Here is a 17,050-nt window from a genome sequence, read left to right on the forward strand (position 1 = left end):
AAATACGATAAAATTTTAACAAAAAAAATAGTAAATTTCAAAACGATAAAACCTGAACTCAAGCTTTAACCAAAAAAAAAAATAGTAAATTTCAAATTATACTTTTAAAATTTGGAAATGATAAAATTTTATATTTTGAAATTTCAGAATTTGAATTTTATTTCCATAATGTTTGGCGATGTTTGGATTTTACTCTCTAAAAAACAACGCATTTACTTGAACAAAAGATAAAACCTGAACTCAAGATTTAACAAGTAAAAAAAATAATTAGAGATGATTGGTTTGATGCACTAGTATGGAGTGAATCAAGTGATAATTCTATTCAAAATTATGTCTAAGACTAAGCTAGTGTTTTCCCTTCAAGGCCACTTATCTCCAAGGTATATTTTACTAATTGGAGTGCACATCTAACAACAAGAGTCTCTATCACCTAAAGATTGCAGCCACTAAACAAATTAGTATGAGACGCTACACAATAAGCATTATGGTCTCAAACAATGATTACTAAGCATACTAAGTCTTCTTTCATAGCAATATCAACATTCAACTTTAAGCAATCTAAAATGGGAGAGTCCATTTTGGTACTAAATGGGTTGGTTGCCTTTAGAGTTTGGTATTGAGTATGCCTGTATGAGTTAAGTATGCAAGAGTTGACTTTACGTATGTTGCTGTATACATTGAAATCATCGTATGCCTACACAAAATTAGGATATTTTCAAAATACTTTGACAATCTTGTGTTTTGCTTGGCTAATACTTGTTTTTTTTTTTTTTTCATTGAGAACTAAGGTTTTAAGTCATGGGAATACAAAATTAGGTGTCTACAATAATTAAACCTTAATTATAAAAAGTACAATTGTTTGTAAATTAAAATATGACAACTCAAATTTGAGTCAGATCAAGCAAGTTGACTATTGACTAACCTACCCCCCCCCCCCCCCTTCCCTTTCCCTCTTATAAATGTGGCCTTAGAGTTAGGTTATTTGGTTGGACATGAAGATTCCACTTCATGTGTGAGTGACAAATGCTAAATTTTGTAATTAGATCTAACCTATAAAATGAAATTCAACATTATTAACTGATATAATAATATAAATCTCGATATTAATGGTGACTAGTTTAACTCATTTTCCTTTCAATCCTTAGAATGAATTTTTTTTATTTGTTTATTTTAATTAAAAATAAATTAAATACAAATAAGTTGGAATTTTTTGGTTAGCTTTATACATTTTGTCTCACCCTTTAACAAAAAGTAATTATATTTTGTCAAAAAAAAAAACAAAAAGTAATTATATTTGTAAATCAAAAAGTAAAGTTTAAGAAGTTATATGTATATAAACTAAAAAAGCCACAAACTAAGGTGAGTCAAATGGACACTTTTTAAAACTTTATTAAAAACATTCACTAGCCTTTTGTAATAAAGTGGGCTATATATATCTTTTTTTTTTAATTTTTTTGATAGATGGGCTATATATATCTTTTCCAGTAGACAATTGATGGCCTAATGCTAAATAATGGTTCATTGACAAATGTTAAGTACCCAAAAAGCATTTGGATTTTAGAAAACCAAGTTGACATCAAAACACAAACACAACCTAACCCCTCACTGTTGCCCCCATATCAAAAGTACTTGGCGGCCACCTCCACTAAACACAATTGTCATCACTCGTACGTCGCCGATACTAATTACAAAACACAACTATGTCCATAATCTATATCACCAAGTAACATATTCTCATCAACAACCAACAATACTCCAAACTTTTCCGGACTTTATTCAAAATCGATCAAAGCAAGACTGGCTATAATACCCAGCCAGCACCAATGTTGACTTGCAAGTATTGCCAATTTTTCATCGATGCCATCAAAATCCAACACAATAATGACATTAACACCAACACCTCAACCTTAACAGAGCCGCTGCCACATTAACCAGACCATCAATATGTCATCATGTGGTACTACTGCTGACACCATGTGCACATATTGTCATGAATGATAATGTAATTTGAACTTATTCATAGTGGGAAAGAGCTTGTATTAGCAGTTGCACTAGACACATTAGAATACATACACATATCTAGTTTTAAATGTGTGTTTATCTCTCAACGTATCCAGTGCACTAATATACTAAACACAAACTCTGTTCTTCACCATACCACTGCCTCTATTGCTTTCCTCACAAATCCCCTTATTTGGTAGAAGGGAAATAAAGAAATTAAAAACCTTCATGAAAGCTTAATAACCAGTGAAAGCACAGGTGAAATTATGTGCTAATTATTAGAAATGTCAGTTCTAATAGGAATTCATTAGGTATATATGCCATGTTAATTAGCTAAGGAAGCATATATTTTGTATCAATATTGGGAAAGATACAAAATAAGATAAAACACTGAGGGACCTTTTTGCAATAGGATGGTCCACCCTGGGGTGGATGGGTTCTACCGAGGCTAGCTAGAGAGAGTTCTTAATGCTCATATAATAAAAAGGAGGACCATTAATTAAGAAATTAAGAAATAAGCAGTACTTTTAATCTATAGACGTACCAGACTACCAGTACTGGTAATTCAAGAATATTAGGAACATTAATTAATTGGATATTTGCAGCTAATAATGGAAGAGAAGTGGGAGGATTTGTGAATTAAAACCAAATTTAACATTTTATAGGAAAAAGGGTGGCCAAAATAAATAAATAATTTGATATTTGCAGGTGCAAAAAAGAAGGCCAAACAGTTAGCGGACTGGGTAAAAATAAATAAAAATGAAAAAGCACTTCAAAAATTTTACATCTTGTATTAAATTAATTACAAAATATCATGCCTTGATAGATCAAATGACGATTTCAACTAGCTAGTTATCTAAAATAAATGAATAATTGGATATTTGCAGCTGAAAATACTCTAGATAAAGGTAAAAGTTAATTGCAATATACAGTAAAGCTCATGAATAGTATTAAAAAGTACATGTATAACCAATAAATAATAGCAAAAATAAACTGAATAGTAAAATAATTTTAATTTGTCATTTCAATCCAAACATGTTTATTACAAAATATCATACCTCAATAGAATCAATTGTTGACTTCCAAAAAAAAAAAAAAATCAATAGCGATATAAACTAATCAACTCCAAAAGTCCAAACAGGCAAATATAAACTAATCAACTCCAAAAGTCCAAACAGGCAAACACATGCAGAAGGGTCCAAAAATCTGAATCTCGATGGATGAGTTGCCAACTTACAGTTATTACGTGACAATGATTCAATCAATAGCCAAAGGCCTTGAATGACATGGGTCCATCTCCTATTATTAATTTGAACCAGTAGCACGAAAAACATACGGTCGGTTGTGTACTTGTGTTTAATGCTAAATATGTATTATGTACTATATTGCATTGTTAGGAGTTTTATAATTTAATTGATCGGTTACTCAGTTATTGATATATTTTGATGTTTTTAACAAAGATGTATAAGTTAAAATTTTTTCATATATATGTATGAAAAAAATAAGACGTATTAATGTATATTGACAAGATCTCTTTTATATATATATATATATATATATATATATATATATATATATATATATATATATATATATATATATCTCCATGCATGTGTTACTGTTAGGTTTGCATAGATAAATAAGAAACAACATCCAGCTGCCTAATCACAATCAAACAGTTAGGTCTAAGCTGCCTAATATCATATATGTCATATGTGCACTATTTTCTCGTTGCTGGCTAGGTAGGCCAGACTGCTCAGTACTAATTACTTGGCTTTGTTAGTACAAATTTCCCAAATTCCAATTTCACGGTAGATCATAATGAATGTAATTAATAAGACATACTATTATATGAAAGTTGGAAATACCATATTGATATACTTTCAAAATATTGAATAATTGTTCCTCAAAAAAAAAAAAAATTGAATAATTACTCTTCATTGCATCCTTATTAGCTCTCTTGAAGGGATGACAATGGGTTGGATTTGGCGAACTTTTTGACCTAATATAACCCTAATAATAAGTGGTTTGAGATTTTTAAATAGGTTTAGGGTTGAGTTTGGGTTCACATTTTTTAATATTCTAGGATTTATGATTTTAAATTTGAATTATGAGTTGGACTTTAAAAAAAAAAACCTAATAATATATTTAAATTATTTAAATAATTCTATTTGACATAAATTTTGTAACAAAAACAAGGGTTTTATTTAAAAGTAAATGTACCTTTCTTTATTTCTTAAAATTTTGTTTAATTTAGTGCAACATTGCTTATATATTAATACTTAAATGATGTCAAATAATTTTTTATATGTTCAATTTTAAATTAACTTAACATGATTTGACATGTTTGGGGTCATGATAAGACAAACAAACGGATTTTCCTCTTCTTTTTTATTTTTTAATTTTAGGGAAACCATTCCTAGCTATTATCTTTAGCTTTAAGTCTCCTCACTTTTTATTTCATTAGTAAAATGTTGCATAAATATGTCCCTCAAATTACTTTGCATAGTGGTTTGAAAGTGGCCGGGCCACCTGCTACGTCGTATCTGAAAATGTAAAAAAAATGATAGTTAATGATTGCCATTTAAGCTATGGTTGCGAAATTTGCGAGATTAGTAAGATTGTTTTCTTTCTTTTTCCTCAAGTAGAGAAGTGATACTATTTTTATTTTTTATTTTGTGAGTGAATAGTGATACTGCTGTTGGTTCGTTGTGAAACATATGGTGAATTCTTATCTAATGCATTGCGTGTTTCGTCTTTTTAAAATGATTTTATCCATTTAACCCCAACGAAACAACAAAACTAATTTAATACATTTTTTTAATATTTAAAATGAGAAGATTTGATAGAAAAAAAATATTACTTAAACTTTAATTGTAAGGGAAAATAAGTGCGAGACTGTTGCCCTTCCTTGCCCCTATAGAATTACAGATAAGAATTAATTCAAAATCAGTATTTAAAAAAGTATTAGTATATTGAATATCCTCCCAATACGATAATGTAGGATTACGATTGATGGTTATTAACTCTGATAAAATTGATTGAAAGTAACATAGAATAGAAAATCAAGTTCTATAACTACTATACAACTTATCGTTTAAGGATTTAAACTTTGATTAAGCCACGCATTTGTGATCTAATTGGATAGATAGGGTTAAAAAAATATTGAAGTCATCGGTAATATTTTCATGATAATAAAACGGAGTGTACAATTTGATAATGTTAAGTACACTTTAAGGAAAAAACAAAGAAAAGGGGTTAGCTAGTTTGTTAAGCATGGAGACAACATAATTAATCTCAAAGGGTCCATCCCTAGAAACATGCTAAGAGGTACCTTTATCAAACTGACTATCGAATTATATATTCATTCTCAGTTTTGTTCAAACAAAATACAGATTTTAGAGAGGAATATTATGCAAAAAAAAAAAATCTTTATGAACAAAAAATGCAATAAATATTATATATATGTGTGTGTGAAATGTATTTCTCAACAATATGGGTCATATATATATATATCTATAATATGTACGTATGTACAATATTCTTCTCGGACACGTGTTTCTTGCCATTACTGTTTAACCTGATAGCATCATTTCAACTTTGAAAAAAAGACAAGATGACAATTTGATTAAGCAAATGTTTTCAAGTTAATTAGAGCTGAATACGTACTTAGATAATTAATGATGGATGTGGACTTATTTGGCAAATTAATTTAGTGATTTCGGCTGAGCTGATTGTACACAAACTTTGTGTAAGGAAAAGTACTTTTTGGGTGAACCTTAAAGAGTCATAGAATTATAGAAAAGTTTAAAGTTGTTTCAGAAGTTCTAGGTTCTATCAACGATCTTGACTTCCATTAATTCTTTTTATTTAATGTTGATTTTCTCCGAGTGCACACTGCACACCCAGCATTATTGGGATAGAGTTTCACTTGGAATGTTCGACATAAAATAGGTTGATATTGTCATATGTATTGGTTCCTCTTTATTGTCATAGGATATATTGTTTAAATAAATGGTATTTAAATGGAAAATATGAACATTTGCCAAAAAAATTATTATTTTTTCATAAAAAATTTATTACTATAAACTAATACACTTAGACTATCCGTAATTATAAAATATAAGCATATTTAAGAATGTGCGAAACTTAAAAAGAAAAGAAAAAAGAATGTACGAAACTTTAAAAAGTTGTACCTAAGATATAAACAAATAACGAATGGAAATATGTTTGAGCTAAACTCATCCCAACTCTACAAAATTTTTGAACCATTAGCAAATTGTAATGATTTTGCATCTGAAATGAAGGTAGATCATAATAAAACACATATTAAGGCATGCATCACACATAAATCATCATTTAATTACACACTAACTACTTGGATAAAATAAACTAAATTCTCCTTTCTCCTATTCTCCATTAATACTTTTCAAATATTTTTGCCTAGCTAGTCATGATGGTAACATCGACCCTCCTTTTCGTGTACAGATAATTGTAAACATCAACTTTAGAAAATTTCCAGAGGCGACAAGGATCATGGATCATGGAAGAAAATTCCCTAACTACTTAACATTTCTTTGAATTTGATGGGATCTTTTGGATCTAGAATGCGCAATGACAGAGAAAAATATCAAAGGGGCCCTCTAGCTCCACAAGAAGAGTGAGGTACCCTTTCAATTTTAAGATATGTACCTCATTTCATTATGAAGTTCAACACAGATCACTGCTCTCCTAAAAAAACAAACAAAAATCAACAAAGATCTCATTGGGTCAGTGACTCAGTGACCCACGGATGTAGTAATGTAAAGTAAAAGTAGCTCTTAGAGAAGATGAGAGACCCAAGTAAAACTTTCTAGGCTTTCACTTAATTATAAGCTGGAATGGCTTTTGTTTTATACAGCAAAAGATAGATTTTGTTGTATCCATGAACAGCTTGTACACAGTCCATTTAATCTACTTAATTGACGGTGGGGTGTGCTTTTTGTGGCCATTTTTGCTCTAGGCCTAGGGAAAAAATATATATATGTCACGACATGTGTACATTGTGTAAATTACTATTTGTTTGTATATATATCATTACTTTTACCATATATTATAAGTAACAATTTTACAAATTATAGAGTTTGTACTAAAAACTAACATTAATTGTACAGCAATTGTTCATTTCTATTATATTTTCAAGTAAAATAATTTCCCCCCACATGTTAGTATCATTGTTTTTTTGGCTGAAAAGAAAAACAATGACATTTTGGTAAAAGGAAACCCATATATGGATTTGCATATCGTCCTTGGTTTTGTACAAAGTCCAAAGTAATCTGAACTGGCACTTCCATATATATATAACTGTACACAAAGTTACTATGCCTGACTAAAAAAAACACAGACTGGTTTTTCCCCCATGGTAATAACTAGGTAAATCTCACATCCTTAACAATGGTAATGGAAAATAATATAAATAATATATATATATATATATATATATATATATATATATATATATATATATATATATATATATATGAGGAAGAAAGGGAATTATTATTTTAAACCTTCATTGAGTGCAACTAAAAAATTGCTTTGTGCAAATAAATAGTGAACCCCTTAATTCTTATATTTCAATTTACTATTAACATTTCACAGCGTTAGGGTTAAATATTTTCTTAAGTGCTAGGGTTAGATACCATTCCATCCTCATGACTCACAAGAGGAACCTAGGGTTTCAAACTTCGCTATCAACTACCACCCTCTGAAGTAGTACGTGTAATACACGCACCAATCAGGAGCCGTTTATGTGCAAAGGCATGAGCATCTTTAGCCCTACTTGACACGACAGGCACAAATAAAGAAATGACCGTCCGCCTAACAGAGCGTGTAAACAACGCGTAGGGCTAGGAACACAACAGTACAATGACTGGTACTTAAGTTTTGTACTTACCTTATTCTTTTCATTTTTTATTATTTTATTAATTAATATAGTAATTGATGTGCGTTCCAATCTTGATTATAAGCCACCTCTCTATTTTTTTCTTCCCTTATTACTTAAGACGGTTTTTCGTCCTACTTATTTTATGATATTTTTACTTTTTATTCCGCAATAAACTTTTACCCAAAAAAATTAGATAAATTATTCTTAAATTAATACTTATTATTACATACTCGTTAAATATAAATTGTTTTTACATATCATCTGCTCCAAATGTTAAATGTGAGCATATTTAAGAGGGCAAATGTTAAATGTGAGCATATTTAAGAGGGGAAGAATTGGAGGGACGGATTAAGTCCAGTATTCTTAGGCACTGAATTTGTTAAAATTTAAACATGTGACGTGTCTGACACATTATGCATTCCAACGAATTTAGTGCACAGTATCATTAGATCCAAGTAGATTCCTACTAAAATATATGGACAACAGGTGTAAAATTATAGACATTATATGTATAAGGAAGGCACATTAACTAGAATATTTTTCCAAAGTTAATTTAAGTAGTTTTTTAACTGTTATACTCTAGGGTTTCCTTTCCTGTCTGTATCACACACACCATAATGGTTTGTGATAAGAACCGCACCTTAGTGCCACTTGTCCCTCTCCTATTGGCCAACCCATCTCTCTCTCTCCTCCCTATATTTACTTTTTGTCTATGTATGTGTATCCCTATGACATGGTCTATCACATATAGCATATGCCATAGATGATTTTTAATACAACAAAACCTCATTTCAAGGGCAATAGATAAAAACTCTTTCTCTCTCTGAAGAATCGAAAACCTCTCTCTCTCTCTTTCTCTCTCTAGGGTTTCTTCAAAGTTCGCACTCAAATTGTACTCAGCGAGGCTTCGAATCCCATCTCACAGCTGAGCCACTCGTTATCTCCTCCAACTTCTCTCTCTTTTAGTACCATTTCCTCGACTCGCCGTGGAGAATCGGAGCTAAAACAATACGACATCGTCTCTGGGCACTCGTCGATTGAGTTCACAAGGTGAATTTTGATGCTTCAATTACTTTCTGCTGATTTTGGTTTCCTAGTCCTTGTTTGGCTCGGTGTTGATCGCTCTCAGTTTTGTTTTTTTTTTTTTTTTTGGGTAACGCAAAGTTGGGTTCTTTAAGATATTTAGGTCATTTCACTGCGTTTAGTACGTCAAGTCCAGCCTTTACTTTGTGTTTTCCTATCTGGGTTTTGTTTTGGGGATGAATTTGAACGTTTTTGTACTGTTTTCATGTGTTATTTTGATTGATTTTTTGTACAACAAGTTGTTATAACTATTCAGTGGCTTTTGAATTGGTGAGTAATTAAAAACTATAAAGTTTTGTTTGTGAGTTTAATTAAGTTCATGCTTTTGTTATTTGATTTGAGAAACTAGAGGTGGGTCTGTCTTAATTAGTGTTATATATATATTGGGACATTGACTCAACTTTTCTCAATGTGTGGTGATATATCTAACTTTTATAAGGGCAAAACCCTAATGTGTGCTTTGTTATTTATATGGGTATTGATTTATGGTTTGCTTTGAACCTTGTGTGGATTGGTTTAGATACATCATTTGTTGGATTGTTTGAGAATGGAATTAGAGGCTGCAAACATCTTTATGTTTGTTATTTTATGGAAAACTAGGGTTTTAAATTTATTACCCAAATACTTTATGTACTTGTATATTGCTTAAGGGTTGTTATCTTATGTGTGAAATGACTTTATATAGAGTTTTTTTACCTTCTCAATCATTCTATAACAATTTTGACAATAAAATTTTTGTCTTCACTTTTGATCTCTTTGTGGGTGTGCTAAACCCTAACATGTTTTTTGGGACTTTGCTTAAGATATTGTGAATGACTATGGAAATTTAAATTGTGTTCAAGTCTATTGCTTTTATTACCACTAAATTGTAATTTTAGCATATGATAATGATGCCACTGAGTTACTTTTTTTTTTAGGGGGTGTAGGAAATTGTGTATTTGCATGCTGTGGTATTATTAGCTAACATGGAGAGGAGTATTGTGGTGGAGGAGAATCATTGTCAGAGCAATGTTAATACTGTCTCCAAGTCAGATGGGCCGCTTATTCAGATTGACTCGATATCTATAGATCTTGTTAGTGCAAAGGATAAGAGTGATGCCGGAAAGTGTGAGCATTTTTCTATACGGTAAGCCTTCTCCCTAATCATGTCATAGTCTTTCAGATTTGTTTTAATTTTACAGATATGTGGCAATGATTCAATACCAGTTCTATTGTAATTGTATGTGTGGTGAGTTGTTGGTTTTTTTTTTTTTTGGGGGGGGGGGGGGGGGGGGCAATTATTTCTTACAAGAATCATGTGGTTGGCATGGTTGTTATGCTACTGAGGTGTTGCTTCCTTGCTCATATAGAATGCCTTTAAACTCACTTTTCTTTTAACTCTTTAAAGAACTTATCAATGGCTATCTCAAGCTTCAATATGCAGTTTATGAGAACCAGATTTGAGAATTGTGTAGGTCTTGTAATTGTCATCTCAATTGAACTATGTTATCATTTCTTGGAGAGATAAATAAATAAATTTTTTATTTTAATTAGTGGCATGTAGTATCATCAAAAACTTGATTGACAGACTACTAAAAGTTGCTAGTCCTACAGAAATGATATTTGAAAAAATTTAAAGTCTTTTTTTTTTTTGGGTTTTGTTGGGGGGGGAGGGGGGGTGGTTATCAGATGTATCCTATTTGTTATACGTAGTGAATGATTATAATATTTATACACACTTTTTTTTTTTTTTTTTTAAGTGTAGTAAAGGTTGGCTTCTGGATTTTCTTTATAAGTTTTCCTTATAAAATTCGTGCATTTCGATGCAGTGGGTATGTTGCTGAGATTCGCAAAAAAGATTGGAAGAGATGTTATCCATTTTCTTTAGAGGGTGACCAGACTGAGTCTGAGGAGCAAACACCTTTTCTTCCCCCTTTAGATGTTCCAAAATTCAGATGGTGGCGTTGCCAAAATTGTCTACGTGAGGTTGCTAGTAAAGGTGCTGCAAAAGATAATGGAACAGTCTTGAATTGTTGTAGTACTAAATGTAGATCCAATAGCACTTGTTCCCATGTATCATCCCTGGGCAGTGCTGCTGTGCTTCTCCCAGGTTTCCAGCAAGCTCCCAAGCTAGTTCTTGATGGAAGATCAGTTGATGCCAATACTTCTACCAAATTGGGCAATGACAACCATCTTTTATTATGTAGTGATAAGAAAGAAAAGAAAGTTGAACTTGCAAACAACACTTTTATTGGTACACTTCAATCCAGCTTAGTTCTATTGAAGTTTATATACTATTTAGTGTTTGGCTCATTTACTATTTTTTTTATAGGGAATGACATTGGTACAGAAGATAATGTCAATAAGGAAATTCCCAAATTAACAAGTGCTGCGCCAGAAGTTAATTCAAGAATGATACAAAGAAGCAATGCAAATGAAGCAGGTAATTTTACTATGAATTGCAAGCCATGCAGTAAATATTTGCATTACATATTTATCACAACAATAATGCTTCTTTCTGAAACAGTGGCTCCAAAGTCAAAATGCAATGGATCTATTGAATTTTATGAGCCAGGCTGTGGGAGTCATGTAGTCGCTGACATTGAGCTTGCTGATAGGAATCTCAAATGCATAGTTAATGATTCTGCTGAACGTTGTCAGATAGGAACACAAACTTCTCCAGGTGATCAACACACAGAGCTAACAAAAGCTTGTCAGATTGTTGAGTTTGGCAGTATGGTTGATGAGGCACCTAATGCTGTCAAGAGTCATACAACCGGAAACCCTTCTCTGGAATTTGATGAGTGTGATTATGAAGCATCTGAAAATGCTGATATTATGGTTGGCGATGATCTTCCGGATTATCATCTAGATAAGTCAACTGGTTTGCTCCGTAGAAAAACTCCAAAGGTGCGTCTGCTGACTGAATTGTTGGGTAAAAATAGTGATGCAAAGAGTGATCACATTGAGACAGATAATCCTCCATCCAATGGAATCCCCAATGCATCTGGAGGGTTAGATACACTTTCCATTCCCCAAGGACACGTGGCCATCCAAGGAAATGTTAAAAGGACTGTGATTCAGAATAGGAAAAGGAAGTTGGATCAGGATGAAGAGTGGAGACCTCCAGAAATAACCTCTTCAAATAATTTGAATAAAAAAGCTCAGACATGGAAGGGAGATGCAGAGACAACTGATGCAATTTTGGGTAATGAATCTGAGGATGCATTTGCTGAAATAGGTTTAAAAACTGATCGAAATCCGACTGTAGGCAAGAAGAAGAATAAGAAGATGCAAGATGTTGGTGCTGATTTGTCATTAGCACCGCCCCAAGCAAATGTGCAAAAAGGAATTCAGGATAAATTTGGAAATACAAGTAAGAGCAATGCTGTTGATACTGTTTCTTTCAGATTAGCTCATGATGAATTTGCAGGCAGAGAAATGGACACTTTTCCTTTTGTTGCTCTAAGAACGGAAAAGAAGCCTAAAATGTGCAAGAAGAAAAACAAGAACCCACAAGTCGATGGAGGTGAAGCTGCTCTTTTTCCTTTGACTAACATGCTCAGAAATAATCCAATTACACGGAAAAATGTAGATATCATGCAAACTGGTTCTGTTACTCCATTTCAATCTGTGCAAGATTCATCCACTGAAAAAGGGCTACATCTTTCTCTTAATAGCTTTTTGGATGTACCAAGATATGACACAGAATTTATTCGTCGGGTTGAAGGTGGTCAACCATTCTTGTCGCCTTGGCAAGAAGGCACTCCCAGAGTAGATCAGGTTTTGAGGAAACGTATAGAAATTAACAGTGTTGGAGAGTCAAGTGTTCCTTCTAAATCTCCTACAGATGCCTTTTCTAGAAAAGGAGTAAATTGTGAAGTCAAGAGCAAGATAACCACTTTTAGAATTCCATTCCTGAATGAGATGCATAACTGCACCTTTGGGGTTGAGGCTGGGGGATGTTCTCAAATTCACCAAATGGTACAAGTCTTTCTTTCTTCTCACTATTAGGATTGTTTCATTACAATGTTTACACGAATGTATATATAGATTACAATGTGGGTGGGTTTTTGCTGTGATGTTGGTGTGTGTGTGTGTGTGTACACATAATTATCTCTCCCTTTTATTCGTACAATTCATTTCTCTGGTTGAGTCGTTTGGAGCTGCAATTGGGTCATGAATCAACTTCCTTTCTGGTCCTCAATCACTCTCAAGTCTGAATATCAGGTCACCATTGTTTGGAAGTTTTGCGCTAATAATTAGTTTAGGCTTCTTGAGTCAGAAGATGTTCTTTTTACCTCCTATGAACATTTAGAAAAAGAAAATAAAAAATCCTGACTTGAGTATGGCATTATTTAAATGCAATGTAAAGAGCTTTGTTTGCTATTGGGGCCAGTCTTTACAAGAGTGAAGGCCCATCAAATTGATCTCAAGCATTGTCAAACCAACCCCTTTTCCTTCTAACCATCTATGTATCAAAAGAAACTTTCCCAGCTGTTGCAGCTGTTCTCTTCCATTCAATGATTGAGCCATCTCTTGCTTAATTCAATAGAACCTTACTGGACTAAACTCAGCAACTCAGTCAATGAAGAGTTTTCAGCTCTCATTCTTGAGCAGGGACCAACTTTTTCCTTGCCTCAAGAACTTAAAAGAACCATTTGGGTAGTTGAAGTAGGCCTTCTACATATACTTCACCTCAAGAAGTTGAAAACGGGGTAGACCATAAATAAAGAAGAAATGAGTATAAATTCTAATATTGGTGTCTGTTTCAAAGTGTATTTGCTCATTGTCTTTGTAATCATACATAATTACTAATTAGTAACAAAGATATTTTATACCACATTATATGTTAGGGAAATATTTTTTCCCTTTTTCTTTTCCCTGTGAAGTGAAGGAAAAATTCACCTAATTGGAAACTCCTATTAGTTTCATACTTAACTAATCATAAAGAGAGAGCATCAATATTTTGTGTTCTGTTCTAATTGTCATTACCTCGGTTGAGTTTGGATCTTATATGTTGTAGTGGAGGTATTTAAATATGTTAGCTGAGTGCCAACCTCAATTTTTTCATTTATAAATTAGCATATAGATCAGTCCATACAGCTTTTAAGACTTCGTATGTTTTGGTTGTCTCCAAATACACTCACACACACATATAATATTTCCATATCCAAGCCTTCATAAGCTAATTTATGAGCACATAGATGGTTACCCATTCTCTTCTAGAGTTCATGATATGGCATATATAGCAATGTTTTTGGTTATATATAGGATCATTTAATGCAATAATTTTTTCCTGTAAATTGCCTATAAATCTCCTAATTATGTGGTTCGCATGGTTTTTCTCAGAAATGCTTCTCAAGTTTCTGGTATTTCTGTTCATCTTTGTGTCTATAACTGATATGATGAAGTGCTTCAGAGTATACCTTGTTTGGAGAAAATAATTTTTCTTTTTACAGGGTTATTCTGGTGCAAGCAACATTTCCAAAACTAGTAAAGCTCAGGAACATTCAGCAGTTGATAAGAAACATAGTGACAAAAAAGCTGACAAGGTGTCTGAGCAGGGAACTTTAGATGACATACCCATGGAAATTGTTGAACTCATGGCAAAAAATCAATATGAGAGGTGTCTTCATGATGCTGACGATAAGAAACGCCTGTCAGAAACAACCAATAATACAGGAAATGGTCAGATGATGGATTCTGCTAATACATATGGCAACGGGGAGTTGAGGTTACGGGAGGAACTTACTCACAAGCGAATATCGCAGGCTAGAAATGCAAGGAATGGTGTAATCACAACAGACAAAAATGTGGGACCCCCCAAACAAAAGGCAGTTGATTACTTTTCTCCTATTGATAGAAACCACTTGAATGTGAACCACCTGGATCAATTTCAGAACCCTAAAGAGTTTAGGACTTTTGCTCAGTCCCAAAAGAACCAATCCAGTGGAATCCAATTTTCTGCTACCAGTTCTAGCACACATAGTCGTGGTCAGAATTGCAAATGGAATGGAGGTATGGTGGGGCATGGGCCTTCTCATGCTACTTTGCAAGCCTTGGGAGGATGTAACACACAACAGCAGCCAGCTCCAAAACAGACTGAAGCAGCAGTTCATCTTTGGTCACCCATGATTCCTAATCAAATTCCCTTTGGATATAACATGCCTCAAAAGGGTGTAGCTCAGTCTACTAACATAGATATGCTTCCACAGTTTCCCAGTTCACTGCATAAGGGGAATATGAAAACATTGAAAAGTGATCATGATCTGAAGTTTTTGAATCTAAATGCTCCCAGCCTTGAGCACAATATGAGCTTTGGTTCTGAAACTTTTGGCAGGAATAATGCAGAGTACCCCTTAGCTTGCAAACACAACGGAATTGGGCTTCCCCAAAATTTGATGGATATATATTCTAATGAAACCATACCAGCCATGCATTTGCTCAGCCTCATGGATGCAGGGATGCGATCAGGTCCTACCTTCAATATGGGTGGAACATCAAAGTTCCCAAAGAGACCTTCCTTTCCTCATGATCATAATTCTAAGGAGTTTCCCAGAATTGAGATTGGTGCATATAAGACCGTGGATTCCATAAAACACGCATCATCTGACTATTGCAGTAAAAATCACTTTTCAGAAAAGTCCCATGGTTGTTTTCATTGCACTCCAACAGTTGGTGCATCTACTTCATTTCAGAATGATAAAGGTTTCCAAAGGGCTTCTAATTTTACAGGTCAAGTTGCCTTAAAGACTCAAAACAAAGACAAAAGAAAATTTTCGAAATCACCCACACAGAGCAGAGGTCGTAGACCAGAAAATTTGGTATTTCCCAATGCTAGTTTAGGCACAGATCTTGGAGCTATTCCTGTTGCTAGTGTGCAGAAAAGAGTCCTTGGTGCATCTGATTCTGCAGTTTTTACCCAGCAATATCATGGGATGGAAAATTCAACCCAACGTCCAAAAAGGTCTGAAATTTGCAGTATCAATCAAAATCCAGCTGATTTTAGCAAACCAGTACCAGGAAATCGATACATGATTAGAGGTGAGGACCTAAAATTTGAAAAGGCAACTCCTCAAAGCAGGCATTCTGTATGTAATTTGGTTGGGCGCAAGAGACATAGGAATCCCAAGCAGACTACTATCAAAGAACGTGTACAGCATTGAATTCTGTGACAGTTCCTGAAATTCATACTGGTAGTAATACTTCAGAACCTCTTATTATATATTTGTCTTCATTAAATAGTTTTTCTAAACATTATTGATTTTAGTTTCTTTTTTAACTTTCTAATATTTAAATTCCAGCAGGTGAAGTCTTAAATTTCCTGCCAGCTGCTGCAAATTGAGAATATCTTTTGAGGATCAGACTGCAAATGCCACTCATGCTTTTTGTAGCAGTTGAGTTTTGATTTAGGAACTCTGATACTTTGACCTGAGGTTGTCTTTGGCATTTTCTATGTCCAAATCAGAGCTGCAAAATCCATGCTGGTGCAAGTTAAGGCCTGTATATACGTACATATACCCACATTCTCTGCAAGTTCATCACTGTATCAGATGTTTTATGCTGGTTTCATAGTCACAAGGTTGTGTATAATCATCAAAATCGCCCTTTTAGATTTAGTAAGGGCTCATATGCATTTTTGTTTCAACCCATGCCCTGTCAATGACCAAGAAGTAGTAGTGGAAACCAAGAACAGGGCATTAGATAATGTAGTACGTGGATGCGTGTATCAGGGTAACCCCAAGGGGGTGTCATCACTCATCAATAAGTTCTTGTTGTGTTGTTATTACTTTCTGTTGTAATTTATATAGCGCGTAAACTAAGTTGAAAGAGACAATGTGTTGCTTTTATTGGAGTGAGTTGGGAATACGACTTTATAAGATATCACAGACAAGATTGTCTTATGTATACTTTAATGTGATTCTTCTATGTTTACTGAAACTTGTATATTTAGCTCCTTTCAGCCGTCAGCATACTGTGTTTGAAGATAGTTTTGTGATAAGAAAAGTACAATTTTAATGGATATATGATCATTTTATTTTATATCAATTTTGTTCA

The 17,050-nt window shown here is 33.3% G+C and overlaps 1 protein-coding gene across 3 annotated transcripts; it reads left to right on the top strand.

The window, feature by feature from the left end:
• The first annotated feature begins 8,726 nt into the window (after positions 1 to 8,726).
• LOC142613598 (protein EMBRYONIC FLOWER 1) lies at positions 8,727 to 17,050 on the top strand. 3 transcript variants are annotated; one of them, XM_075786013.1, is made up of 7 exons: positions 8,727 to 8,977; positions 9,928 to 10,136; positions 10,819 to 11,243; positions 11,322 to 11,432; positions 11,517 to 12,973; positions 14,452 to 16,188; positions 16,297 to 17,050. In XM_075786013.1, exons 2-6 carry the CDS (start codon positions 9,976 to 9,978, stop codon positions 16,156 to 16,158), a joined length of 3,861 nt encoding a protein of 1,286 aa, XP_075642128.1. In that variant the 5' UTR covers positions 8,727 to 8,977; positions 9,928 to 9,975; the 3' UTR covers positions 16,159 to 16,188; positions 16,297 to 17,050. The 3 variants fall into 3 exon arrangements, with proteins under 3 accessions (XP_075642128.1, XP_075642130.1, XP_075642129.1); XM_075786015.1 differs by having other exon boundaries at positions 16,300 to 16,933; XM_075786014.1 differs by having other exon boundaries at positions 8,730 to 8,977; positions 9,937 to 10,136.

The sequence above is a fragment of the Castanea sativa genome, chromosome 10 (assembly GCF_040712315.1).
Source record: "Castanea sativa cultivar Marrone di Chiusa Pesio chromosome 10, ASM4071231v1".
Lineage (NCBI taxonomy): Eukaryota > Viridiplantae > Streptophyta > Magnoliopsida > Fagales > Fagaceae > Castanea > Castanea sativa.

Excerpts from the sequence above, each read along its gene's own strand:
- LOC142613598 (XM_075786013.1), top strand. The coding sequence starts at position 9,976 with ATGGAGAGGAGTATTGTGGTGGAGGAGAATCATTGTCAGAGCAATGTT. Across the intron at positions 10,137-10,818 it reads TGTGAGCATTTTTCTATACG|TGGGTATGTTGCTGAGATTC; the intron begins GTAAGCCTTCTC and ends ATTTCGATGCAG. Across the intron at positions 11,433-11,516 it reads AAGCAATGCAAATGAAGCAG|TGGCTCCAAAGTCAAAATGC; the intron begins GTAATTTTACTA and ends TTTCTGAAACAG.